Genomic DNA, 27878 nt, shown 5'->3' with positions numbered 1-27878 from the left:
AAATGTAAATTTGAGGTAAATGGGTGCACACCCATAATGAGAGCAAGGCCCCCTTGAGAGACTTCCTGGTCACCTTCCCAAAAGCCACAGGTGAGCCAATATGACCCTTCACTTCAGAGTCAGACATTGGGATTGGCCTCACAGTTGTTGCATTGCTCCAGCCCTGTAATGAGGAGTGATTTGTAAGAGTGGGTGCAGGAGAACCAAACAAATAAGTGAAAGGACTGTGAACAGTTACCTGCTAGAAGTAAACATCTTAATTCTGTTAACACCAGTTGATTAATCAAGCTGTTCTAATGACTACTGGTTGTGATCCCACTCCCATGTCAATTCCACCAGGGAAATTTACAACACTTATATGCATTCCTGTGGAAGTAATTAACAACTTTGTCACATGCTAAAGTAAAAATTCTTCTGAAATTTTGCTCCATAGTAACCATCACAATTACCACTGTCTGCCAGAAGCTATTCAGATTCTGACTTCAGTCAGATCTCCAAATATGCAAAATGGAGAATAGATCAGGACTGCAAAATCCTTCATCTCAGCAGCATGAGGCTCTACTTCATTTCACCACTATGCTTAGCAGGTGATGTAGACATTGTGCTCAGCCATGTCAATTGCTCTGCTGACCCAGGCCTAACTCACACCTACCTCTAACCACTTAGAAAGGCAGAAACTAACATACCATTCACAGCCATATCAATCCATCCCAAAACCTGCCTGCCTGCCATGATCCCAGTTCTTTGACATTGGTAATTTATAGATTGACCAGCCTATAGTTATAAATATACCTTACTCTTATGGTATATTACACCAACAGATTACTGAGCTTCAGCCAGGCTTGCTGCTGTGTTAATGCAATACGTTATGAGCACTAGCTCACTCTGATGATGTATGGTCACCATACATACCATAAGAGAGTGAAGTACTTCAATGATGTATAACTGTAACAAGGGCACCAAGCTGAAGAAAACACTAGCAGAAGTAGGTTTTGTTGACATATACCAAAATGTGAATATGGTATTAGCAAGGTGCTTTAATCAGTTTCTACAATTCACCTTAGCATGGATGAGGAGAACACAAGCTGCTGGAAGCTATTGGCAACATTTTCACTCATCGTTCAAAAGCCAGATGTGATGGGATTGAAGTTGCCCATCAGCCTTCTGTTGAAACCTCAATTAAAACTATCAGAAACCAATTTGTATGCATGGTGTTTTTCTCATGGTTTTCATAAAGGCTAAAAACTGAAAGTCAGTGTGAGCTCCAAGCTGTGATGACCTTGTTCCTCCCTTTAAAAAAAAAAATAAGAAAAGTAAACAAATTCTAATAATAATACACAGAACTGTAACAAACAAGATAATTTCTCATCAGTTCTTCTCATTAAGTACAAAAAATGCAAACATGAATAATCATCTAGCAGGTGGAATGTCAGCAAGTAACACACTTGCATAACTTTGCAGCTGAAACTTGGCATAATACCACAGTACTAACAAACGGGAAAAGAATGGAGTATTGTGACCTTAATACATGTAGATTAGGTCACAAGTGTTCAGCATCTAAACATATGCTGTTAAATGCCTTCACAGAAGAGAGAGAAGCTTAAAGTAGTCGATCTTCTGGTTTCACTTGAGTGCTATAGAAAATACCTCTTATTAGTATTTCAGAATGTTACTTTGCAACACCACCAGCAAAGGGAGGTCTCAAAGCAACTGTAAACAGAAGAAAATTGACAAGGAACTTACACGTGTTGTTGTACAAATTTTTACACGAGTCGTAAAAACTGGTGATCAGTTACATGATTTAGTTTCACAATGCTTGCACTTAGATACACAATTCAGAAGAACCACAAGTGTTTTTAAAACTTTCAGCCAAATACAAAATTGTACATTTACAGAAGTAGAAACATACCAGGATTGTATTCACACTTAAAAGCATAAAAATCTGAATAACTGAATAGACTTTGTTAACCCCTGAACAGACTTGTAAAGGCCTTTAAAGTAAGAATGCGACTAATCAACATTGCACCTTATGTGAGATAGACATTAGCAGATACAATAAAAAGTGTCAATTAATTTTCATGATAGAACTGCCCTGCAAGACATTTTTGGACAAAATATGAAGGTATACTAGTCTTCAGAAAAAGATGAATGGGTTATGGACAACTACCGTAACAGCATAATTGCCTTTCCACATTTCCATCAAGGCAGATAAGCACAAAACCACCAAATGACAGCATTGATTACAACCATGAAAGTTATCAAAGAAAAATGATGACTGACTCTCTTCAATGTAGTCCATTTGTAGAAAATGGTTCTAAGAGCCTGAACTGTTCTCACAGACTGAAACTCTCAAGATGCTGTGCCTCTTCTCTCAGAAGGAAAGATGGTAGCTATGAATATCTGACTCAGAAGCTTTGAAATAAACAAAAAAACATTTAAGTGTCAGCTCCCAATTTTCTCAGCACAATTATGAGCAAGATGTGTGAGGTCCAGGCCTCCTAGAATCCAGTATTATGGAATAAATATTCTAAAAATATTTTCATCCTTGCACTCAGCTTTCACTGGCTTCAGCCAACAGACTAAAGGTACATGATAAACTATGTCTACAGTAAAAAGCACGAGGAAGTAGTTGATCGGCAAAGTTGTTGTTTTAGCCTACTGTAGGTCCACTTGTAATGCTGCTGTCATTCTAAAAGCAAAAAGTATAGGAAACAATCCACAACAAATCTCAGCCCTTTCAACAAATCGCAGCCCAGTACAAGTAACAAAGGAACACGAAGTAACATTGAGTAACATACAGCAATAGTCTTGTAAATAGCTCCAAGAGTAGCACAGTTAAGCCTAGGCCATAGCATGACGTTAACTTCTGGAGGCAGAATGGTAAGCTAATCAAAGAGGTGACATGGAAGCAGTAGAGAACAATTTTCCCTCAAACTTAAATTCCAGCATCAGTGACATGAATGAATCTTGTCTGCATTTATCACTGGGAGTTTTGCTATAATTCCAGAGTACAGTCATCTAGATTTGCAGAGTATTTGTGAAGGATGTTTAGAGATGCATGTAGATTTAGTTACAATACTTTCCATCTTTGCCTCAATTTTTACCTTGAAAGTGTGGAACTTGAACCCCATCCAGCCCTACATATACATATACAGCCTACATATACAGCCTCCAGCTAATACATACATTCTAGTTTTACTTGTAGATTGTTTATCAGTGCAACTCTCCACAGCATTGTGGGATGACTTGCATATTATTTAGGAAGAACCATGCTTCTGATACACTGTGAATTAATACTGAAAGCGATTTGAGCAATCAAAGATTACCTCTACCAACACCACACCATATGAACTTACTTTAGATTGAGTTGAAGAGCATTATCACTGCTACTTCAGGCCAAGATTTTTCAATGGACTACAAAACCACTAAAAGTAAGCATTTATCAGTTAAAAAGTTTTTTTGTTGGTGGTTTGTTTTTAAACCATCTCTCTCCTTTATATAAATACTTTTTTTTAAATTACATTTCAAAAAATGAAAGCCATAAAAACCAATTTACTAGCCATACTAGACCATAAAACAGCAGAGGTAAAGCAACAACGTTAAGAAAAAAAGAATTGGTACCCGTATCATCTACTTTCATTGCTACACATAAGCCCTTTCTCCTAACTTAAGGCACTTAGGACAAGCCTAAAACAAGGAGATGCAAATGTCCTAGCAAGTGTTTGCATTGCTTCCCTACCCCAACAGTTTTAGTATCAGTGTCATATCATCTCCAATAGTTGTTTTTTTTTTTTTTTAATTATCCTTAAATTATTTCTTATAAGAGTAGTTGATACTAGACTTTTATTTAAACAAAAGACACTATATTTTACAATCTAACAGCATCTTAAGAAATTTATTTATTTTTTTCCTGTGAAATTCTGGATACTTATCACACGATCTTGTTTGTTTACTTTCATACCACTTAAAAATCAATATTAGCAACTAATATTATCTTTTTGTGATATAGTACTTTCCATTCATGTAAAAGGAAAGAGTTTCCCTGAATTCTTGATAGTAGTATTTTATACCCACTGTATCCTGCCAGGTGAGAGCTCCCCTGGAAACGCAGGCGGTAACTGGAGTTCATACGTGTGTTTTGGAATCCCCTTCCGTTTCCAAGCAAATTCATCTTCACCTGTTTCAATTTGTCTTCCTTCAGTCTCAGTAGTTTCATTACAAAGAGGCTTAGATTTCAGATTTTGCTGCCCTTGTTCAAGTTCAAAATTCACAATAAGGGAATCAACCAGAGAGTCCAATTCATCCAAGTTCATAAATGGCATGGGTGTTCTCTGCATAGCATTGTTTGTAGAAGTAGAAGACAACGCAAATAAACTGAAATAATTGTACAAATATCCAGCTATGATACAAATCTCTCCTGCAAAGCTCCTGAGAGGGTTTGTGTTTCTGACTGACCCTATGAGAAACAAAAACAATAAGAATTAAATGCAGTATTTTGCAAAAAGAGACCATTCTTCCCTTCCTCTTGCTATACATGTCTCCTTTAGTCTACATGTTATTAGCAAGACAGGCAATAACCCAGGTAAATACCTTGTAATGTAGAAGAAACAACCCGATGGACTTCAGCTAGGCACTGCTCCAATTCCAAATATTTCACAGCAATCTTAGTACTTCTCTTGATTTCCTGATACACATAATCTTCTTCTGGTAATTGAGATTCTACTTCTTTCTGTATTAATAAAAAACAAATTTTAAAAGACCCAAGTACATGACAGGAATGCTTAATAGTTAATACGTTATTATGGATTTAGTCACACAAAACAGGCCACCGAAATACAGTATGAAAGTGATGTTAAGTCACAGTACATAAGACAGCTCTGGAAAGAAGTGCATATCATTGAGAGGAGAAAAGGGAAAAATAAAAGAGTAAATAAACTAACTCCCAAAAAAGCTCTTAACGGCATTTTAAAACATCTGCCCTGCCTTTTAATTCAGAATATCAATAGCTGTGTGCATAAAATATTGCAGTAGCTATTTATACCGCTATTACCCTAGCATTACTGAAATTCAGGGTGTTCATAATAAACACAGATGGATGAGGATAAGCTAAAAGTACCTCTAGAAACACCAGGTAAAATGAAAACCAAGTACTTTTGAGTGGCAATGCAATGGCCAGAACAGTTGCCGTGTTCCAATCACAAGAATGCCACTGAGCAGGAATTGTCGTCATGAAACTGTAAGTATAGCAATTTCAGATCCAGGTAGTTTCAGATTTCTTTTGTTAAATACATCCTTTACATTTAAAATCCAGCTTCAAAGCCCACATTTCCCTTACCTTTCTGCAAGAAGAGATGTTATCTTCAAGGAACCTGGCTAATGCCACAGCATCATCCTTTATTCGATTTTGAATCTACAAAAGAATTTTTAATTATATTGCACACTTGATTCAAGACACGGTAAAGGTACGTGAATGTTTTAGAAGCGTAACAATGAATACCAGCATGCTAACAAAGTAAACATTCAAAAGCAAAAGCAATGTTTCTACAACCTAACATGCGTTTTTCAAATAAAATTGCTAACAATGTTGTCTACCTGTGCACATACCTGCAAGACTTCTTATAACCCCTTAACACAGGAGGGTCAAATGAGCAAAGTTAAGTGCTCACTAAAGAAAGGTTCTCCTGTAATTTTTATATCACTGCCATTCTAAGTGACAGGGGTAAGCTCTTAGCTAATAACTTGGAGTTCTCTCTGCAACTTCACTCTAGCTGGAGACATGAGCTAAAACATTAGCTCAGCCAACAACAAGCATGTACAGGATCCCTACCAGTACATAAGAATCTGCTGCAAGTGAACAGAATTATTTGTAAAGCAGACTGCTTGATTCTTTTTGCTACAAACTTGAAGCGTTCTGGAGTTAAGTAGACAGCAATATAAAAGATATGGGGCAGATTCACTGCTACGTGTAGGATTAAGAAACACAGTGAAAATCTGGGTAGGAAGAAATTTTCACTTTCCTTGAAACAAGCAGTTTATCACTCCTTTCCAATGGATTTGAACCATTTACTCCAGATCATTTATTATCTACTTTTGAACAGAAATAAATTCTTCAGAAATATGTACCATATCTAACCCAGCTCACTATGCAGACTATCTTACTGGCCACAGTCCTGTAAATTTCTCAGCTTTGAGGGGAAAAAAAAATAGAAAAATCCATGGCAGAACACAGGATTACTCAGATACAGGTACACAGCCACCATTGGTTCTTGACTGTACAAAAAATGTTAAAAGACAACACTGAACTATTTTAATATTTAGACAGTGCGTTGTTTGGGACTAGTAGTGCAAGAACAATATGTGACAAAAGTATACTAAAAAAGCAGTCTTAAACTTATCATCTTCTCAACAATAACAGTGTAAGAAATAGAGGTGTTTACCGTTATCATTATAAAATAACAATTAACTTTTAAGATCATAAAACATTACTAAGTGTTTTTTTTGTTTGGTTTATACAAAACAATTTAAGAACAGTATACAGAATAAAAAAATGCATCTTCACCATTTTGTCCACTGGCATCTTTGTGCAAGTTTTTTGTATTCTCCCTCTTCTTCATGCTTACACTATGAAATTTTACTCAAAGTGTCCCGAAAGCTTCCTCCAATTCAGAAATTACTCTGAATTAAATACATTTGAATGTTCAGATTACATATGGGTGAAAGGCTAAACACTGGGAAAAAAAAAATAAATAAATCTGCAAGACTGGCATCACCCATCTCAAACTTCTGTTCAACTGTAATAGCATTCCACACAATCTTTCTAGAAAGAATTGCTGAAAAATAAAAAATATGATCAAGTGCCTCTAAAAAATGTATCAGTAGTTTATAATCTTCTTGACATCTCACCTCATTTTGTGGATGTTGTTTCAATAGTTCTTTCTGCACCGTTCTTGCTTTTTCCTGTACTGTATCCATAAGAAAGTCCAGCCCCAAGCCTACTCCATCATAAACAGCAAATACGAAATCCTTTTAAAATAAAGGTGCAAAACATAATGATTAAAGGAGTTATTTGGCCTAGGAACTAAAATAGATTTTCCATAATGGACTGAAAACAATTTGGGGCTGTGGGGTGCAAATTGTTCAGTGCTGGCCTATTCAGACAGACGTGATTCTCAGATCACAGAGGCCCAGCACTCTAACCTCCTTTTCCCCAGTTTTCTTCAGATTTCTGAAAACTGGGTGTGGTATTCAGCCAGATTATTCATAAAGTATTGAATTTTACTGAAATAGGTATACTTGTACAATCTCTGCAGAGATGCAACCCTAAAAGGGCAGCATTTCTTCTTGCTTATGGGTGAAAGTTGTACAAACTTAAAAGCTTGGGATTTTGGTTTCATTGTTTTGTTTTGTTTTGTTTTCCAAAAACATTAAGGGCATTAACACATTTATATTAACACACTTTTTCCTCCAGAGGAAAAAAAAATAGTAATATTAGATAAACAGAAAACACTTAATTCAATTGATCAAATTGTTTTATATAATCAATTATGATTATGAGGTTGTTTACTTAATAAAAAACTTGAATGTCAACATGAAAATTACTTCGTTATTTAGTACTATATCCTAGGATATAGAAGCATAAAGAATACAAAGGGAAAACCAAAGATATTGTTTGGAATAAGCGTAAAGTCTTCATCATCAAGTATTTTTGATACTCATCTACAAAATCATTATTTCTAACAAACATTTTTTCACCTGTAGACTAGTTGCAGGAATGTCGTTCTCTTCAAAAATGGAAATACCAGTTCTTGTGAATACTGCCAAGTGTCCTATGCATTTAATTGTTTGTTTTACTGCTTCGTTCACTTTGCTCTGTGCTTCTGTTACCATTGAGGAAATATCTGAAGAACATCCCTTAGAAATAAAAGCATTATCATTCACTGAAACTAGCAAGTATCTCTGGTCAAAGAGCATGGGATTTCTATAGTGCAAGAGTTTGCACTGCATGAGAGCTTGACATGTTTTCAGCTTTCTATCTTCCCACTTCCAATAACTTATCTACTATGGCTAAAAGAGAAGCCAACACAGCCATAAAGAAAAATGGTATCATTATACTACACAATTAAAATAGAATTACTCTTCACAAGGCTGTACCATGAATAACATTTACCAGTGACTGGTTTTATAAAACCATAAACACTTCCCAGAATGCAAACTAGCAATCACTCTTGTCACTGCATATTTTATTTTCCCCTTTTACCTTGAAGGAATACAAGAGGGCTAAGTGGCGTTCCTATCATCACTTTGAAGGATTTGCTCAATTGTCAGATAAAACTAGTATATGAATTAGATACTTTTCAGGATACCTGTGTGACTTGAAGAAATACTGGTATGATCCAGTTAATCGTAGATACAGTAATTCTAATTTTAGAGTTAAAAAAATAAACAGAAAAAAAAAAAAAAAAAAACCACCACCACCCTATCTACCCACAACAACAGAGATGCATCACAGTGATTCTGTGCCATCCCTGAGAAGCAGAACTTACCAGATCAGGACTGATAGCATACTGACAAACCTTTGCTGTTGTCAGGGCCTAGACCCAAAAGTCTACATGACACTAAACTAGCGAAAAAAAAAAAAAAATAGTACCAGTTTAGCTGGTACAAACATGCCCTTTGCTATTCATTTTCCTTAGGTCTGTCCATTTGTTGTTTTATATGCTGGATATTTAACTGTGTTTAGCCCATCTGTAACCTATATTGTTTTAATGCACAGAACTTCTCTAAACACAGTAGCTTAATTATATTTTCTTCTTATAATATAAATATAATAAATATAAAATATATATTACAAATAAATATATTATATATAAATATAAATATAAATAAATACTGTACCTGCAACAGTAACTGTAAATACCCTCCCAGGTTCTTTACTTCCTGTTTTAATTCTTCATCAGTCTTCACAGAGCCAGGACACTTTTGCACATGGTTAAGCCAAACCTTGACTAGAACCACAAGCTGGTCAAAAGCAGAGGTAATTTTGATGCTGTAGGACTGAGCAGCATGATCAGTAGAGAAAACTACAAAAGAAACAGGAGATCTATCAGCAGGTCTGCTCCGCAAATAAAAGTAGCAATCTTTATTCTTTCCCTCAGCAAACATATGAATGTTTGCACGTCTGAAAGACAAAACAAGCCATTTAATAATATTCACTTCAATAGCTATAAAAGTGAGACTTACAGTTTTTTTGACATTCTTCATCTTGCTGTTCATAGGCTTTTGAAATGGCAGAAACTCCAGAGAAAATAGTAAACAAATTCCTTAGGAGATGATCTGCTATGCTCTTTCTTCCTTCATGATTCTGTTCCAGTAAATCTAAAGCTGAACTTAGAGATTCTTTGCAAATTCCAGGAAGAAGTGATTCAGAGAAGTTTGGGCATATGCTGGGTTTATTCTGTGAACCTGTAAGGTAAAAAAGTAAAATACATCGGCAAGAAACTCTTCACAAGAAGAAGCAGTCAGAAAATCCATATAACGACTATTTTGTATTGCTTCTTTAGCAACATATAACTAACAAAGTTAGTAAATAAAAAATACATAAAACCTGACAAAGAGCTAGGGGAAACCTTAGCAGTTAAATGAATAGCAACAATTCAAGCACAGTCTCCAAACGATTGTATCAAGGATTCAGCCTCAGGCAACTTGTTACATGAATTATCCTCATTCTCCAGTAAACCTGCTTAGTTGACAATGGGGTAATGTTTCAAGTAAAACTCTCTAAAAAGGGCTGAGAGTGATGGTTAGGAAGTTTTCACCCTAAGAAAACAATCAGAGAAACCAGAAAAAGATCTACTGTTAACAGCTTGATACTGTAGGCTTGAATACATTACAAACAGGACATTTTCCAGTTTGTTCCCTGGCCCACACCTTTTTATATATATTTATTTTTAATAAGTATTAGAAGTGCATATGTTTTATACAGGTAGCATTTTCATCAAGTTCTCGGTATGAAATGAAAGGTGATCTGCCTATATATCAATAAATACCTGAAATATAGGAAGCTTGTGTATTATGGATTGGTTGCAATTTTATACCAGACAAACATCCAGAAATTCTCTTGTTCTTCATGAAACTTCTACTTCTAGAAAAGATGAGAGAACAAAAACATAAAAACCAAAAAAACAACCTCTCCCCAGTGCCCACTGAAGGTTCAATGAATATTAACAAGCACCAGGCAAATAACAATATTTATATGTATATTTATAATATATTATTTTAATTTATATATATATATAATATATATATATATACACACACACTCTTTTTGATCTTGTTTGTTGGACAGACTGAATTGTTTTGTAAAGCCAAATGGGAAGGTTTTTTTCTTGGTAAAACACAGATATTCCATGAAGTTCTCCAGCATCAGACAAGCCAACAGCTTCTCTAGGCTGGCTCCGGTTGCTTACTTATCCCCTGGCACCCAAGACCAGTTCTTGGTAAGAGAGCAATTTGAGAAGCCTCAGCCAACCTTGAAGTCGTGAAACAGCTGGAAGGAGACTCATAAGGAACTCCCCCACTCATTTTGGAAGCTGTGTTTAAGCTGACGCACTCCTGCCTGACTTGTTTTAACTGTGCTTTAACTTTCCCCACTCCTCATAAATGGTTACTTAACTTTTCATTTAATTTGTAAGTTTGGCGCTATAAAAAGGTAAAAGAAGAATTAATAAATAAAAAAATACTTGAGTGGCAGAACAGCATGTTTATGGAATTATACAAATTAACTTCTGCTTTGTTTCAAGTGTAGCTGAAGGAGCTACAAATAATCACCTTCTTCTGGAAAGAGAGGAAACTGAGGCATCTGAAAGGTCAGGTTCCCACTCATCAGCAGGGTCATAAAACACATCAGCAGCTTTATTGTTATCATTACTCTGGAAGAGAAAGAAAACACAGAGGAGGAGGAGGAAAGTTAAGCAGAAGTAGAGTGATAATGAAACATACAACCCATGGATGAAGACAACATTTTGGCTGTACAATAACAAATTCAATGCTTTTCTTTTTGTTAGGATAGATATAATCTAGAAGATAATGGACTGCCAGCTACGTTGAGATGTAATTTTTTATAAATAAATAAATAAAACATCAAGCAAAGCCGACCAACTATCTGGCATCTGAGATATAGGAATACCAAGTTTAGAGAAAAAAAAAAAAAAACACAATATACTTTTTCAGAGCTCTCATATGCTTTCTGTATAATAAAGGAGCACACATTTAAAAAAATATAAAAATAAAATTACGAACACATAGCAAAAAACAAAACAAAAAACACCAGGCTTCCCATCCTATATGATTACTGTACTCTCTTTGAGAAAATACTATGAATTATTAGTGTTTTTTCCTCAGTTCTTACTGACCTCATAGAGTTCTTTCATTGCTGCTAGTTTGCATTCAAATTTCTCCAGGCTCCAGAAAGTTGCTATTCCTAGTTTGATGTTACGAACCTGCACTTGAACAGAAGATACTGTTCCTGTTTTATCATCGATTTTGTCGTGCCTAAGAATTTGAGAAAGTTAAAATATGACAAATAAGTATAAAAACACTAATTCATGTTTCAAAAATAAAATATTTGTAGGGAGGATCATAAAGAGATTAAGAAGTTGATAACAAGCCCAACCTGGGACATCACATTTCTCACAAAACACAAACATATTAAGTGTCAGCCATTAAATTTATTTTTATGAAAAAGCAAAACAGGAATCTCTGTAATCCAAGAAAGAAGTCAATACTAGCATGCAAATTCCTGGTTCTCAAGAAACTCAGAACTAAATATATGCTACAGACTTCTACTGGCAGAGTTCTTGTTCCCCTCCTAAAAACACCTGGCCATTATAGGGATCAACTTCAAGAATGCTCTTCAGCTATGACTAACAAGTAACACAGCACAGCAACTATAGAGTGAAATGAATTGTCTTGAATTCTTGTTATCTGTTGTTTGCATGTTCTGAGGTTTTTACTGCATGTTTTAGGACTACTTTAATATGTGAAACAAAGCATGATGGACATAGATATCATGAGTCACCTCCAAAACACGTGATCCAAAATGAATTGTCTAATGTAAATGTTTAAAGTCTTAATAAAAAACACACTTCAAACTAACACAGCTAAGCTACACACTACACTAAACCTAGTTGAGAAAAGTGAAATGTCATGTTCAATTTAACAAAAAGCTGTTAAAAGAAAAACAAACAGTACACTGCACTTCCAGCATCTCCACCACACTTGTATAAATCAATTCACTCAGACACTCACCTGCAGAAAACTGTGTTTTTCCCTAGTTCATTACTAATGGTGTTGGCTTCTTTGATCATCACAGATAACTTCAAAGAATTCCAGTTAAGAGGAACTAATAAAGAACATAGTACATAATGATTAAACTGATCACACAACACTTTGCAACAGCTGAAAGGTTTTTTGTTGTTGTTTTAATCAAATAGAGTTTAGCTATTAGTAGCTCTCTCAATAGATTGGGAGGGGGAAAAAAGGAAGAAAAAAAAAGGCCTTCCCAGCCAAGATAACACTTTAAAAAAGAACACGTAAAGGGTATTTCAGAAATAGAGACATAACACTAGATACTACATAGTACACTACTATGAGGTAGGAAACTAAACAGAAACAATTGTTAGTCTAGTTTCCCCAGTGAGTTAAGATTTTAACTAATTCAGCCAGCCAGAGGAAGGACTTGAAGTAATAGGGGAAAATGCAGACAACACGTATATCCGCCTAACCACTGACTTAGGATTAAAACAGATCTCTTAGCACTGCCTGATAAACACTGCTTAAGAAGGTAAAGGATCATAAGAACCGTAAGTCTCTCATTGTTCCAGATTGTTAGAGAAGTGTTAGAGGAAGAAAAAAAAAAGGGTCCACAGCCACTAAATCCAAGTCCACTGAGCAAGAAGTCAGCATTGCTCCTGCAATAGTATGTACACTAGAATGTACACACGTACTAGTCATAGTTTTATTCCCGCTTCCACGGTTCTTCTGAAGGGTTTGTATTTCTTCAGCAATCTTCTGTTTCTCAGCTTCCAGAGCTTGAAGTATCTTTGCGTGATGAATACTATGATCTTCCAGAGCCTGAGAAAGAGGAAAAAAAAAACAAAAAAGCCTATCAAACTCAATGGTGTTTACTTGTGTGAAATCGTTTTGTTGCTGTCATTTTAAGGACTATTAGAGCAGAATGAAACTTATCTTCCACATCTGCCATCAGTGTGAAACCCTTCATGTTCAAACTTCAACAATTTTCTTGTTTTACTTACATATTCAAATTCTTAAAAGAAATATTAAAATGAAAAGGATGTAACATTAAAAAAAAAAATGAAATAAAATTCGCTGCCGAAGTCAGATATATGAACAGCAGCCAAAAAACATTACCACCACATTAATTGTTAGAGTCATAACTTTTGGCTTTGGCAATGGTCACTCAAGCTTAGTACGTGAGCAAAATGGTTCACATGACATAAGAAATAACAAGGTCAGTACTAGTTTATCTCCAAAGTGTATGCAATAGCATACTCAGAAGGTAAGCAATCTAGTTATTTGTGTAAACCCCACAAAAAAGAAAAATATTTGGAAAACAAAATATTTGAAAAACACCACCCCTCCAAAAAAAAAAAAAAGAAAAAAAAATCCCTTGAGTCATTGTGTCATCCCTCCCTTCCACCCAAAAAACAAACATTTCACATGCAATTATTTTCTTAAAAGACAAGGTTTATCACCTAAAAAGCTTTGGGTTTGTTTTGTTTGTTTGTTTGTTTAAATACCTGCTTGGTAGCTAAGGTCTCCATTTCCAAACGCTTCTTGTTGAAGTGTAATTCTAGCTCAAGATTTTGCTTTGCCTTCTCTAGCTCCTGTATTTTAGTTGCAGCCTTTTGATTATTCAGTTCTTGCATTTGCTTCTTACGAGATTCTTCTCTCTAATATAATAAAGGACAGACAAAAGGAGGTATACTACTTGTACAGCATTTCTGATCCGTCCTGTATGCAGATACTAAGGTTTATTTTTACTTCAATACATTGAGAATATGCAGCCCCTGTGGACTACTCAAGCCCACTCGCTGTCAGCAAAGAAAGGTTATATGAATGAAAGCAGTGAATGCTTCACAAGCATCACATTATGCCATCTATAGCAGGTTTAAGAAAAAATATTCCATCTTCATTATTGTTTTGCCATGATGCACCATTCTATACAGAATTATAGTCTTGTAAATACTTTTACATTATATAACAAAGGAGCACGCAAGCTTGGAAGAAAAAAAATAACAACATTCACTAAAACGCTAAAGTTGTAGTAATTTACACAGAAGAAAATTTTGTATGCAAAAAATCACTACAAGTTACATCTTTATCAAATTCACAGTGGATTAACGTTTAAATTCCTAATTCTATAAACCAAAATTGCTAGAATAATTTTGAAGGGGATACCTACTTTACAACTTCTTGTGTTAGCAATAGTGACTTTATTTATGTATATACATTTAAATAACTCCCTAAGATGCTGTTATGGTATGCAAGAAAAAAAAAAAAAAAGAACAAAATAACCACCACATAAAACACAACAAATAAATCCCCACATACTACTGCTTCTGTTTTATTACCTTCTGCCTTATTTTACTTTAGCGCTATGTTTTATATAATGATGCTAAGGCAACTTACCACCTCTGCTTCCAGTGATTTTATTTTGCTTTCATAAGCTTCTTTTTGTGATGTCAGTTCTTGCTGAACCATCTCTTTTGCTATTTGGACACTTTGCATCATTTCTTCCTTGGCTTTGAGTCGTGCCTCTTCAATTTCTGATTCAAGCCTACAAATGGAAATATCATACACATAGAATGCTAGCTTTAATCTCTTATAACTTGCATAAAGGCTGTATTCTTATTCACTTCTATCATAACAGGAAGAGTTACTCTACAGTCTCCAAACTTAACAGTGAAAATGTATTTCACAACTTTTACATTTCACCTAGGTATTTTTGATTTCGTAGGGAAAATACAGACACAGGTGAAAAAGAAAAAAATCCTAGTATTTTACACTCTACTTGATTTCCAAATTTATTGTATTATTTATCTATTGCAAAATTAAAAAACGTAATAGAAACTCCCTAAATCACATTAAGATGAAGAAAAGCATATGTTAAGTCAATGAGACTCACACTTATTAACTCCCAGGAAAGAAGCAACTATGTATAACACTGCACTATCTCAAATTCTCCACTATCAGAGACAACCAAGGTCATAACTTTGGTCTCTCCTCTCCTTTCATAGCATGTTTGCTTCTCAGTTTTGTCTCTTTCTCTAAAACATCAGAAGTAAATTTCTGACTCATTATGTGCTTGGGAAGAAATGCAGCTAAGGAGATACACTACTCAGTAGACCTCTGTAGCTTAGTGTTTCATAAATGGTGGTCTGTTTTCTTGACAAGTGGACTGCATTGTAGCGATCACCTCTTACATATCTACATTCACTTCAGCTAAGTCTGGAACTTACATTTCCATTATAAAATGAGTTAAAAATAAGCATTCTATTTTCCAGCTTTCACGTACAGTGAAATAATTAATGATCTTAGCTTTCTTAGTAAAGTTATTGCATAGTTGCATTAACAGCTGTGAATTTATTCTTAGAATGAAAAGATACAATGCTTACTGAGTTTTCTGTGCAATAAGCAGCTCATTCTTTGCAAATTCAAAATCTTTAGGGCCATCATGCAAAAGCGTAGTCCCACAAGATGGCCTTTTAACTTTCTGAACCTCTACTGGATGGTTAAACCTGAAATAATGGTCTCCCCCAAGGATCACTCGATCACCCTACAGGAAAAAAAGAGTTCATTCTATAACTTTTATATTTATAGGCTTGAAACAGAGAAGGTAGGAGTAGAAATTGAAGGGGAAGACAGAAGTATCCAAAGGTTTCAGAGCCCTCTAAGAAAACCTTTAGTCTGAAATTGTAACATTAATACAGCTACAAAATCTACACATGCTTATATTCTTCTTTTACCAAGTCAATTACTTACGTGATGCAGAACTGTCGGGTCTAAAATGCATTTCCCATTTACATATGTCTTTGCTTCTCTCCGTGGAATAATACTCACTTGGCCAACGTTATTTTTTATAACGCTGAAAACAAGAAATATTTGTGATATCAGTAGCTTATGTTAATTGCAAATTATGTTTCTTAATATACAAAAATCATGCTGTACATAGTGTGCTGTTATCCTTTTTCTTTGTGTAGAGTGTCTTCTTACTGATTAGTTACATTATACATAGTTCATGAGTGACAACCTGTATGTTGGAAGAGAATCTATATTTAAATTTGAGAACCTTCTACTAAAAAAAATCATTATCAAAGAAATGCTCAGATGACAGGGTGTCAACATATCTAGGTCTTTTCTATTTTCAGTAATTGATTCGTTAAATTTCTTCCAGCATTCTATTTAGGATCCATAGCACAAGATGCACTTTAAACATTTCAGAAATCTGGCCAAGCTGTTCTCTAGTTTCAGTTTTAATTGAAAAATGTAAAGGCATTTCACTATTACATTAAGCTGAATGGGAGAGTTATAGCCAGTATCATTTGATCAGGTCCTTCTCCAGAATTTGTGTGAACTGAAAATTTCACACCACTAACAAAATGTGCTAAGGAATTAAACTACCTTGGTTAACAGATTTCTAGGAAAAAATAGAAGGAAGTGACCTTATTCACTGAAGAATACAAAACTTATCCCTAAGTAATATCTTCCCTAGTTAGAAAATTGTATTTTGTTAGAAGGAAGAGCAACTCCAAAAGTAGGACAAGGATCAGAAGTATCTCCTGCTCTGGCCAAAGTATAAAAAGAAAAACGAAATCAAAGAATACTACGTACCAATGGTCATCAGCAATTAGCACTCCAGAAAGCTGGATATCATGTTTTGAATTCGGTGTATACCTTCCAACTGTAGTTTCTCCTTCTTTGATCATATACAACAGCACCTCAGAAAGTTGGGGATCTTCATTGAGATTAACAAGGTTTGGTAAGTGATTGTCCATTTTGAATGCAATTCCTGCTTTCTAGATAAAAGAGATACCAGCAAAAAAGACAATTTACTTTGTGTATCCAAATAGCTATATTAATTTGTTAAAAGAACAGCATTAATAAAACCAAATCTTTGAACTACTCTAATTCTTCTGCAAGAATTGCCAATGTTATTTTTTTCTGTCCTAGTTGCTATGTAAAGTGAAGGGACAAGAGAAAGAAAGAAAGTATACCTGCAATTCTTTTATATCTTCTAATTTCCTCTTTTCTGCTTGCTCAAGTTTTTCTTTCCAGGCCCTTAATATATTAAGGGAAAAATAACTTAACACTGTCTTAGGAGCAAAATTAAAGCATATAGATTTTATCACTTGCTTTTTTAAAAGATGTTATTGACTGCCCCACCTTTGCATTTCTGCTATGTCCCTCTCCTGTTGATGCAATTTCACCCTCAGAGATGTTATTTCCTGCAAATAACGCCTGTATTTCTCAGGATCAGTGTTCTGAGCACTTTTCTGAGCTGCCTTCAGTTTTTCAATTTCAGATTTCAATTCTATATTAGACAAACCAAAAATACAGTACACACACACACACACAAAAAAAAAAAAAAACAGATAGAATAGTGTTTAGACATTTCAGTACAATACTAGAACATTTATCCTGGTATCTAATTAAAAGCAAAACATCTTTCCCTATTAAAGGTTCTCAACTGTTGCCCAACATACTGTCTGAAATCTGGAGAGAGAAAAAAAAAAAAACACAACTCAAAGAGACATAGAATTACAAAGAAGATATCCTATTAGGCTAGTTGCAGGATTATGCAAACCAGAGAGAAAATATTTTTGTATTTCAAAATCACAAAGCACCTGGTTAGTGTGTTAGTAAGAAAAAACTGAACACAAATAATACTTGACGGTAAGCATCATTGTGGCATACCAAAGTGTTATTTATCAATTAAATCAATTTTTAAAAGTTAATGAAACAGCAAAACTGTCTCAAAGATGACGGTGTTTGCAATTTATAAAAGTCTTGACTAGCAAACATTAGAGGAGTAAATAAACCAGTGGTCAGTCAACACAATTATTATTAGTAATCTCCTTGTGAGCAGTAAGTTAAACCCAGTCAGAAATGAAAAAAGCCGTTAAAAGCTGCAGATGTCAACCTCACCTCTGATTAGCTTGGCATTCACATCTTCATTTACTTTAGCAATGTTGATAATTGAACAAGCTTGTTTTGCATAGCGAAGAGTGCTGAGAGTTTCTTCTGTGCTGCTGGCAGCTGGACTTACTGTGGCAATCATAGTAGTTTGTGAATTTCCACCAAGACTTTCCTTCAATAACCTTCATTTGAGCAGAAATCAGGAGTTATTTTTCTCCCTCCCAGCAGTGAAATCAAAGTTAATGAACAGAATAAACACAAAATACCTAGGGTCTTGGTACTTTGAGAGTAGTGGGAGATTGATTGACAGCTACTTATAACACAAACCAAGGTCCTGTTTGTTCTTTATCTGATTTATTCTTCCCTCTTTGTGTCACCTTGAAATGCGAGTTTCAGATTTCTAAGCAGAAAGAGTATTTGCACTAGGTGCAGAAACATGGGAATTGCTCTAACAGCAAGCCATTCTTTCAAAGTTTTGTCCTTACCTGAATGTCACTATGGAATTAGCACCAGAATGTGGAAGTAACTTTTTTGCTAAGCCACCTAAGCATCTGCCTTAGTTCAAATCACTTTAACCTGTTGCTAGCAAACCCATCACCAGTAACACAAGAAGCATTACAAAACCGAAGTATTTGATGCAAGATGACGTAACAAGCAAGTAGTTGAAAAACAAGTGATACATGATGCAAAAGAGCTGTAACATTTGTTCCATGGTAAGACAGACAAGGAACAGCACCAAAGCAATGGTGGTGTCAGCCAAGCAAAATAACACATTTCTTTGTGAAGCATATGGAGGAAAAGAGGTGATCAATGTACTAGACCCCAAATCAGAGATGGAATAATTCCATCCACCCTGCCTCTCCTATCACCCTGCTTCTGCGGTAGGGGGCTAGGGGTGGGCAGCACAGAAGTCGAGGAAGGAATGGCTCCTGTGCAGAAGGGGAATCCACAAGCTGCAAAGGCCTTAACTTCTATATGAAGAATTCTGGAGTATACATACCAAGTAAGGACAGATTCCCGGTAAGGAATGAAAGTTTTCTTTCCATTTCGAGACTGCTTTGAGAGTGCAGAAATAACCTTTCCAAGGGTTAAGAGTGATTTATTAATACTCACACCCTCCTACACAAAGCAAAAATAAAAATAATTAGAATACAATTGTATTTACTTGTGTCATGTTATTGACTATTGATTAACAATGTTAATTGTGCTTATTCAATGTATAGTACAGATGTGCCATATTAACTGCTACTACTGATTAAAAACCAAGATGATGCAAGAATATCCTAAAAGATCTTCACTTGGAAATAACAGAGACCCTAGTCTTAACGAGTCTTGAGAACAATTAAACTTACAAAGGCAGGGTGAAAGGAAGTATCTTACTAGAAACTGTTTACTAAATCCCAAGATCGGGGCAAGCCTCAACTCTGTGTACAGCATCTGAGACTTAAATGGAAAGTCAGCTGCTCATGCATGCAATTCATGCTCATTCCTTTCAGATGATCACCAAGCCTGCACAGCAGAGGGAGTGTCTTGCCCAAGAGCCCTGGTATGTGAGGATATTTGGGAGTTGAAGTTTAAGGGTATTCTGTGGAGTCAATCTTTCCCTACTCCACACAGATTTCCAGTTGTGGTTTACCTTCAGCCTTTCTCCAGTGGTCTGAGCTGCAGAGCAGCATTCACTGCCAGCTAAATCAATTAGATTTATGTGACTGGTAAGACTACGGTCACGTTGCTCTTCATCCACAGATTCTACCTGGAAAAAGTAGAAACTTGCATTTGAATCAAAATACAAAGCCTGAGAGCAAACAAAAAAATAACAAACTTTTCACTTAAAAAAATACATAAATAAAAATTGACATTTCCATTTACTTTTTGACAGGACACCTTCGTGTACATTCCTGGAAGGTGACTAAACCTATACTATTAACCATAGCATTAAGTGTTTGCAGTTGAATAACTATATAAGCATGAATTGCACAAAACCTGATACCTAAATCCAGTTTGCTGCTCAAGTTTGACCATTGCCTCTACCCATTACCCACAGAAATCAGTAGGCTGTTACTGACTTAAATTAATGAAGATCAGTTAACTAGTCAGTGGAAAAGTCTCAGGTCTAATTCTGATGGAGAGACGAAGTAATCCAGGAGCGAGAACGGTGAGAGGAAGGATGACAGATTAGGTAATTGGGCTGAAAAATGACAACAGCCAAGAACAAACAAACAAGTTATTTGTAAACAGAGAAAATAGACAGTAGACTTCTGGAGGAGCTCTACTTATTTCACTTCTGTTTTCAGGATTATCACAAAGTCAGGTTTTGCCTCTTACACATCTGTAAGAGAAACGAAAAATTGTAGTGCCTATATTCAGGAGACAAATGGGTGAGAGATATCCTCAACTGCTTGAAACTACTCCTAGATCTGCCAGTCTAGGAATATTTATATTACTTCTATAAATATATGTAGAACAGAGAGAACAGAATGTAATCATCACAGCACAGAAAATGAAACAAGTTGGCTGCATAGAAAGCCATGTTAAAAATCCACTGGCTTTTATTCACCTCATTCAAGTATACTCTCCCAGTTCTCTAGGCATCACACAATTTTCTACTATGAAAGCTGAACAGATAATTAAAACACCAAGCAATACCTTGGTTTGAGTCATGACGAGGGTGAAGACAGAATGAGATCTAGAACTCTTGTCATTCATTACTGTAGCAGCTGTCGCTCTCTGCTTATTCCCTAGTTCAAGCCAACTCTGTAAGAGATAAGCCAGAACATGAAACCAGTATGTAATTTGGGTAATTAAATGCAGTTTAAAATGTTTGCAAATGACGTTATTAACACAAATGATGGCTCTATAAGGGAGGAATCAAAACTTCATTTTAAGAGGTAACTACTACGTAAAGAAAGTGATGCGTACCTGTACGCATCTACTCAGCTCCATGACAGAGGACTAGTGCTCTTTACACTTTTACGTCACCAAGCAAAACATCATAGAATATTGGGCAGCCTGTAAAGTTGTTTTTTTTTCTTCCTTTCCATGGAATAGAGTTTTCAGCAGCAACAGAAGGAACAAGGAGATATATAACCAAATAAATCTTACCTGGATATCAGAGTAAGAACTGACAACATTCCTACAAAGTGGGGAAAAAAACAAGTTTGTATTCAGACTGTTTCTTTCCATAGTTTTCCCAGTTGCATAAGCTTTGAAACACTTCCCAACTTACAGACAAAATACAAATATACCATGAAAACTCTCATTGTCTTGAGACTTCCATTTGTTTCTAAACCTACTAAAAGAATTCTAGTCATTCTAAGGCCAGTGGAAACACAGCAAGTCAAACTAGGGTACATGTTTCTGTAAACCTGCACGAAACTGTGAGTTAACAGACTTTCACAGAGCTTCAAGATAACAGTATGCTGTTTCAGGATTATATCATAGATTTATTAAAAATACAGAATGCTCAAGATCAGAAGAGACCTCTGGAGATCATCTGGTCCGACCCCCCAGCTCAAGGTGTGATACCAAAAGCAGGTTGCCCATGACCATGTCCAAACAGCTTTTGAAGATCTCCAAGGGCATTCTGAAGATTTCACAGCCTCTCTGTGCAACCTATTTCAGTGCTCCATCATCCCCACAATAAAGGAAGCGCTTCCTGATGTATTTAGGATTTACTGAGAACAGTTAAGACTTACACTGTTAGGTCTTCCACATACGGTCCTAACACTGGATGCTCTCTTACACGGAGCTGGTAAGAACAGTTAAAGAAAACAACTGTAAATATCAGTAGCGAACAGGCATCCCAGAAAATAAAAAATGGACAGCTATTTTTTGAAAGTGAACTGACATTTCAGTAGGACCAAGAACTGAGGAGAGTGATGGATCAAATACTGGTTTTAATGGATGAAATGCAGTTTTAATGCTTTATGCGTATATGTATATGCCATATGTCTTGCAATTCTTTCATTTTGAAATTCCATCCAAGTTACAAGATTATAACTCAAATTATATTGTACAGGAGACTCAATATAATCTGGAGACGTCCTAGATAAATAATATTCTAAGGGTCTTTCTTATAAAGGCTGACAATATCTTCTTCACTTTGCAGACACAAGATGGTAACAATTTTTAGAGATTCAACTGAAGCATCTTGCTTCTATTTCAGCAAGATTTTTTGCTTAGCATTTCTGAAGTGCCACACATTTTGCTTGAAGTCTTTTTTTTTTTACCTTGAATCCCACTAGCAATCTAAAGTACTTAGAAAAGCAATGATCACTTGTTATTTGTGTATTTTTATTTACAGAACAAATGCCACTATTTTGAGATTGTGCATATACTCTTTTCTGTGTGCAACTTACTGGTTGTTTCTTCTGTCTGCTTTCAGCTTTGAAGACAAGCAAATCATGAATTTTCTCATTGTAAACTTCAAAATAGCTCATTTCAAGATGATACAAGACCTAGTAATAACAGAAACAGATACTCATATAGCCCAAGAAACATTTCATCATTCTTTCTGTTTTGGAAACTAACAGATTACCAGATCCTTCTATTCAATGTGATTCTCTAAGCTAACTATTACTATACCAATCAATGCTGAGAGAAACAGAATGAAAAAATCAAAAGAAATTGTGATCAGAAGAAACATTCCCATCCCCTATGGGAAGTCTACTCTCTCATAATTATGTACAAATTTAAAAAATAAATAAATAAAAACACTATTCTCAGAACAAAAAAGGAAACAAAACATTATTTACAACTCAAATTTTAAGCCTCAAGAATGCAGGTGGGCATTGCTCAATTTTTATTTAAGAAGTTTCAGTAATACTGAACTAAAAAAACAGAATTAGAATACTACTCAAGTGTATTTCACATCGACATGTGACAATGTTTTAAGATTAACTCATATGCTTTGAATTCTGTTCTATCATGCCCTTATTTCTTTTGTACGTTATTGTCGCTCAGGAAGCAAACAATGTTATTTTGGACTCAGATGTGCTATCAGAAAAAAGATTTGAATCAGCAATAAAATGCAGGCATTAGCAGTAAGTGGATCAGCACTAAGGTATAAAGAGAAGGAGTGAAACAGTTATCAAGATACTGAAATGCACCAGTCTCCTCATCATTCAACATAAGCTCGAATGTATAAACATACTGTACCTGTTGTTTGTCCCTTTGTGCTATTCGAGTGAAAAGATCTTCACAGAGTCTTGGAATTATCCCTCGGTCTTCATCAAACCCCATCATCCTGTAGTTACAAAAAACATTAGTTCAGTTTTCTCTCTCTTTATAGCTACTTTTAATATTAATTGTAAAGCCAAAGTTAAAACATCATATGTTTCTTTAAGTAATAGAAGTAACTAATTACAGAAATAAACCTCATCTGTGTTGGTATGTGTTTAAGCAGGAGAGCGGACCTGATGATACCTGAGGTCTTTTATAATTTCCCTGTTTCACCCCTTGATATATGGGTAGAAAAGCCAAGGCAAAGAGAAACCCTAGAGCAACTGAAGAAGAGTAAATTGTACTATAAACATGAAACCTACAGATGTTTGATATCCTAAAACGTATGTATACTCTGTTCTCTGCATCCTGTCAGTATAGTAACCCAAGCCCCTCTCTATCTCTGGCCTAGATATTTCCTGCTTGGCTTTGCCACTGCAGAAACTAGTTTTAATATTATTGTTTTCATTATTTGTATTGTTTTAAAATGTATAAAACATGTTAACACAAATTAATAACTACTAGATCTATTGCATATAATCTCTTCTCATAACTTCACACTGCATAATAATTGGTGCCTGCAGAATTTTAACAATTATTTTTAGGAACTTACGTGTATGATTTTCCAGAACCAGTTTGCCCATAAGCAAAAAGACAAGTGTTATATCCCTCAAAAGCTCTTTCTAGGAGTGGCACTGCCAGAGTCTTATAAATCATTGCTTGGCTTGCAAAATTAGGATGACACTTGTCAAAAGACCAGAAAGAGTAGTCATAACTGAAGTTGTAAACTTGGTTTGTGCTTGGATTTCGTACAGTTGTCTCTGAGCCACTCATGGAGACTACAGGAAGTGAGTTCTCATTTTTCTCTCTGAACAGAAGGAAAAATAAAAATAAAAAAATAAAAAGCATAAGCTACATTCTTTGAAGTTAGTAATTTCAGTCAATCGCCTTATAAAAAATTGGGTAATCATTGTTTAAAAACAGACCTGTCTGTTTAAACATAAAAAGCATTCAAGCTCAAGTACTTTAGTTAATGACTATTTAAAGCATAGTTCCAAGCTACATTAAATGAATTCAACCTCTTAAAATCTTCACCTGGATGTTGAAATACTTGCTGATTTTAAGTATATAATATATCTTTATTTGGCTAATGAAAAACAAAAAATTCAGAAAATAAAATAGAAATGTTTCTGATGCTACATAATACCTTCTTTAGTGTATGTACAAGTCCAAGATACAAACCTGTTACTGAAAGGCCGTACACGCACAGCTACAGTCACTTTGCTGTTTTCTACTTTGAAAACCTCTTTCTCAGTGCTATTGTTCTCAGCTAGCATTTCTACATTCTCTTTTGCTTTTGCACTTCTACTCACAGGAGGAGAGCTAGAGACACTGGTTTTCTTTATTGACACCACTGGAGAATGAACTGTTCGTTTATTTGAAGCCGATAGAGATGACTGATCCCGAAATGTGCTGTTCTTTGGTGTAAGCTTAAATCCTTCTGTTGAACCTTTTGTTGGCGTCCTTGGCCTTTCCAAACTGTTATGCTTTATCATTAAGTGTTGTAACCTTTGCTTTCCCTCTAGCTTATTTATGTCACCTTTTTCATTCAGTTGTTCTCCTGATATCCTATTAATATTCTTTGAGGTAACTAATTGCTCTGATACACGAGCTTCATGTTGAAGTTTTGAGTCAGCAGTGCTTGTCTTACATTTTACTTGTGTGCACTTGTCATTTTCAGCATTGCCAAACAAGTCCTTGCTGTTCAGGTTAAAATGTATCTTCGTATTTGACTGACCCTCAGCTAACTTACAGCGTGGATTAACATAACAAGTATCATTATTATTAATATTTGGTTGAAGCACAGTCTTGTAATTTCTTTCTGCAGCAAAGTCATTACTTTCTATTCCAGGCACTGAATTCCAATTAATTTTACTCTTCTCCACAGAGCCAGTCTTCACACGCCTTTGTAGAGTAAGTCTTTTGCCTGTTTGTGTATTATCTGTGCTCTGTATTACGTTGTTATCCGATTGTTCACTACTGGACACCGATTTTTTGCTTACTCTAGTTCTCCTCTGGAGCGTTAATCTGTCCTGAGGCTTCAATGTAATTGATGCGTCATCTGCATTATTACAGGCTGAAATCACATAGGTCCTATTTACTTCCTCAGCCTTATTCTGAGACGATGAAAGAAGACTCTCTTTTTCTTTTCCTGACATCTGTGATGTCAATTGCTGCCCAGACATTTTGCTGCTGGTAAGAGCATTTTGTGAAGAAATCTTCTGAAAAGTGGTAGTACGTTGTGCCTCTGAGTGATTTCTTGCAGGAACCGTGTAAATAGGCATTTTGTCTTCAAGCAAGTTAACATTAGGATTATAACAAACACAACAGCTTTCCTAGAAGATTATATCTCATTGCTTCTTCTCGCTGAACCTGCATAAACAAAGCAAACATTTTATGCTTATGACAGACATGGCCTCATATTTCAGGGCATGAAGAGCTCCTTACATATTCTGCAGTAGATATATGTTCCCAAACATTAACAACAATCAGTGTCCCCATTGCACCTCCAGCACTTAAAAAAGTCATTCTATACTTGAATAACCATCTCCACCCACAGTAGGCTATTGGATTCCATTTATTGAATTCTCTGATTTGCTTCAGAATCATCATGAAGCAGCACCATTTAATACTAAGAACAATCTAATTATTTAGTAACAAAGATGACCATGGACATTTGTTCCAAATGATTTCCAGTGATTCCCAAGAAAAGAGAATTCAAGTTCATGCCTCCGTTCACTGAGAACTACGTACACTTATGGTGCTTGACAACTAACAGACAACAACAGAACATCAAAACTATTAACAGGGGCTAGGAAAGCTGCAAACACAGAGAACAGTTTTTTTTCAGTATTCTTATATATGAAAGACAGCATCAGAATAAGACAGTTAATAAAGACACCTAGTAGAATATGTTTAGAACTTATTTTAGATCACTATATTACATATACGCATAGCTAAAACAAAAAATAACTAACTTAACAGATTGGAGAAAAATTGTAGAGTGTATGGATGCAACTTTCCAAATTTTTAAACGTAGAAAAGATGAGAAACAATCCATATGGAAAAACACCCTTTCATTGTTGCATATGCAGTGGTCATTGGGTTGTTACAGGTGTGACACCACCACGCTCTGCAGACTTGTCAGGTGCTATCAGTTTGCCATTAAAAATCAACAGTAAATCATCTGCCTCGAGATCCTTTAAAAACTGCATACATCGTTGATATAAAAAAGCGAATAATCACAGGGAAAAAAGGAAAGCAAGTATGTCAAAGCAGCAATCTAACCGCTGCATCAACATAAGTTTTTTTTAGTGCTGAGCTCTGAAATTATGGCTTTCGGGGCACGCTCAGAACTGAATGCGGTTCCGTTCACTTCTGCCTACCACAGCTACACCCAGAGCTTTTAGCGTCCAGAAGTCGTAAGGGGAGCGCGAAGCGTTTCCGAGCGTGTTGGCTCCCTCAGCGCCGTGCCCAGGAAGCCACGGCTGCGGTGCCCCGCTCTGCAGCCGCTTGGTCGTTACCTCCAGCGGTCCGTAAAAAAGCACGGGCAGAAACCAGGAATCGTTTCTATGCTTTCTGGCACTTCGATCCAGCTTTAAAATAAACTCCGGGACAACAAGTTTCCCCCCTCTCTATTCATATAGCGGTGCCGTGAGAAAATACTGACGAAGTTCGAAGCCCCGCCCGTCCCCTCAGCAGCAGGCCCGCTCCTGAGGGGACCCCCTCAGGGACAGCCGCCGCCCCCGAGGCCCCGGCCCCCCGCGGGTTGCCCCGGGCTCCGTGAGGGAGCCCAGCCCAGGCCGGGCCCGGGCCCGGGCCCGAGCCCGAGCCCGAGCCCGAGCCCCGTCCCCATCCCCACCTCACCGCGCACCGGCCGCCGCCCGCGCTCGCCTCGGCCCCGTTTGAATGCGGCGGGCGGGCGGGGATTGGCTGCTGCCGGCTGCCAGCTGCCAGCCCCGGCGGGGCGGGGACGGGACCGGGAAGAGGCCCCGGAGCTCCCCGGCCCCGGCCTCCCCCTTCCGAAGGCGGGAGGAACGAGAGGGACGGCCCGAGAAATAAAGGGAGCTGCTCCTGAAGGCTGCGCCCGCTTTACAGAGCAGCTATGTTTATGAACACCGTACAAGTAATGAATAGGGAAAAGGGGTTTGAAAAATCCACCAGAGGGAGACAAAAGGCAAAGCAAGGGCTCAAGATCAAGCCCTGAGCTGCGTTCGCCCAATCAGACTACGTTACAATAGCAGTAACAGTGCCTAAAAAGCCGTAGAAATCCCAGCAAGCACTTTAATTCTCATCAGCAACAGCAGTGCCTGGTGCTTACACAGCACACCTCTACTGAAGATGTGCTAAAGTCTGTGTCCTGCCCTGCAGCAAGTCGTATC

The 27878-nt window shown here is 36.4% G+C and overlaps 1 protein-coding gene across 2 annotated transcripts; it reads right to left on the bottom strand.

The window, feature by feature from the left end:
- Positions 1–3177: 3177 nt before the first annotated feature.
- On the bottom strand, positions 3178–27404 carry KIF14 (kinesin family member 14). Of its 2 annotated transcripts, none has more exons than XM_035333462.1 (31): positions 27364–27404; positions 24679–25869; positions 24050–24304; positions 23374–23461; positions 22575–22673; positions 21912–21964; positions 21319–21349; positions 20863–20970; positions 19853–19969; positions 19217–19335; positions 18226–18398; positions 17464–17611; positions 17295–17358; positions 16912–17096; positions 16063–16165; positions 15696–15856; positions 14710–14857; positions 13818–13970; positions 13005–13131; positions 12307–12400; positions 11412–11550; positions 10828–10928; positions 10047–10141; positions 9241–9462; positions 8896–9080; positions 7753–7911; positions 6904–7023; positions 5336–5410; positions 4591–4729; positions 3988–4456; positions 3178–3431 (listed from the first exon to the last, which is right to left on the bottom strand). In XM_035333462.1, the coding sequence occupies exons 2-30, from the start codon at positions 25779–25781 to the stop codon at positions 4065–4067; spliced, it is 4956 nt and encodes a 1651-aa protein (XP_035189353.1). In that variant the 5' UTR covers positions 25782–25869; positions 27364–27404; the 3' UTR covers positions 3178–3431; positions 3988–4064. The 2 variants fall into 2 exon arrangements, with proteins under 2 accessions (XP_035189353.1, XP_035189351.1); XM_035333460.1 differs by lacking the exon at positions 27364–27404 and adding an exon at positions 26638–26693.
- Positions 27405–27878: the final 474 nt, after the last annotated feature.

Source organism: Oxyura jamaicensis, chromosome 8, assembly GCF_011077185.1.
Source record: "Oxyura jamaicensis isolate SHBP4307 breed ruddy duck chromosome 8, BPBGC_Ojam_1.0, whole genome shotgun sequence".
Taxonomy (NCBI): Eukaryota; Metazoa; Chordata; class Aves; order Anseriformes; family Anatidae; genus Oxyura; species Oxyura jamaicensis.
Note: the sequence above shows the minus strand (reverse complement) of the source record. Positions and strands in the feature narration are given on the sequence as shown.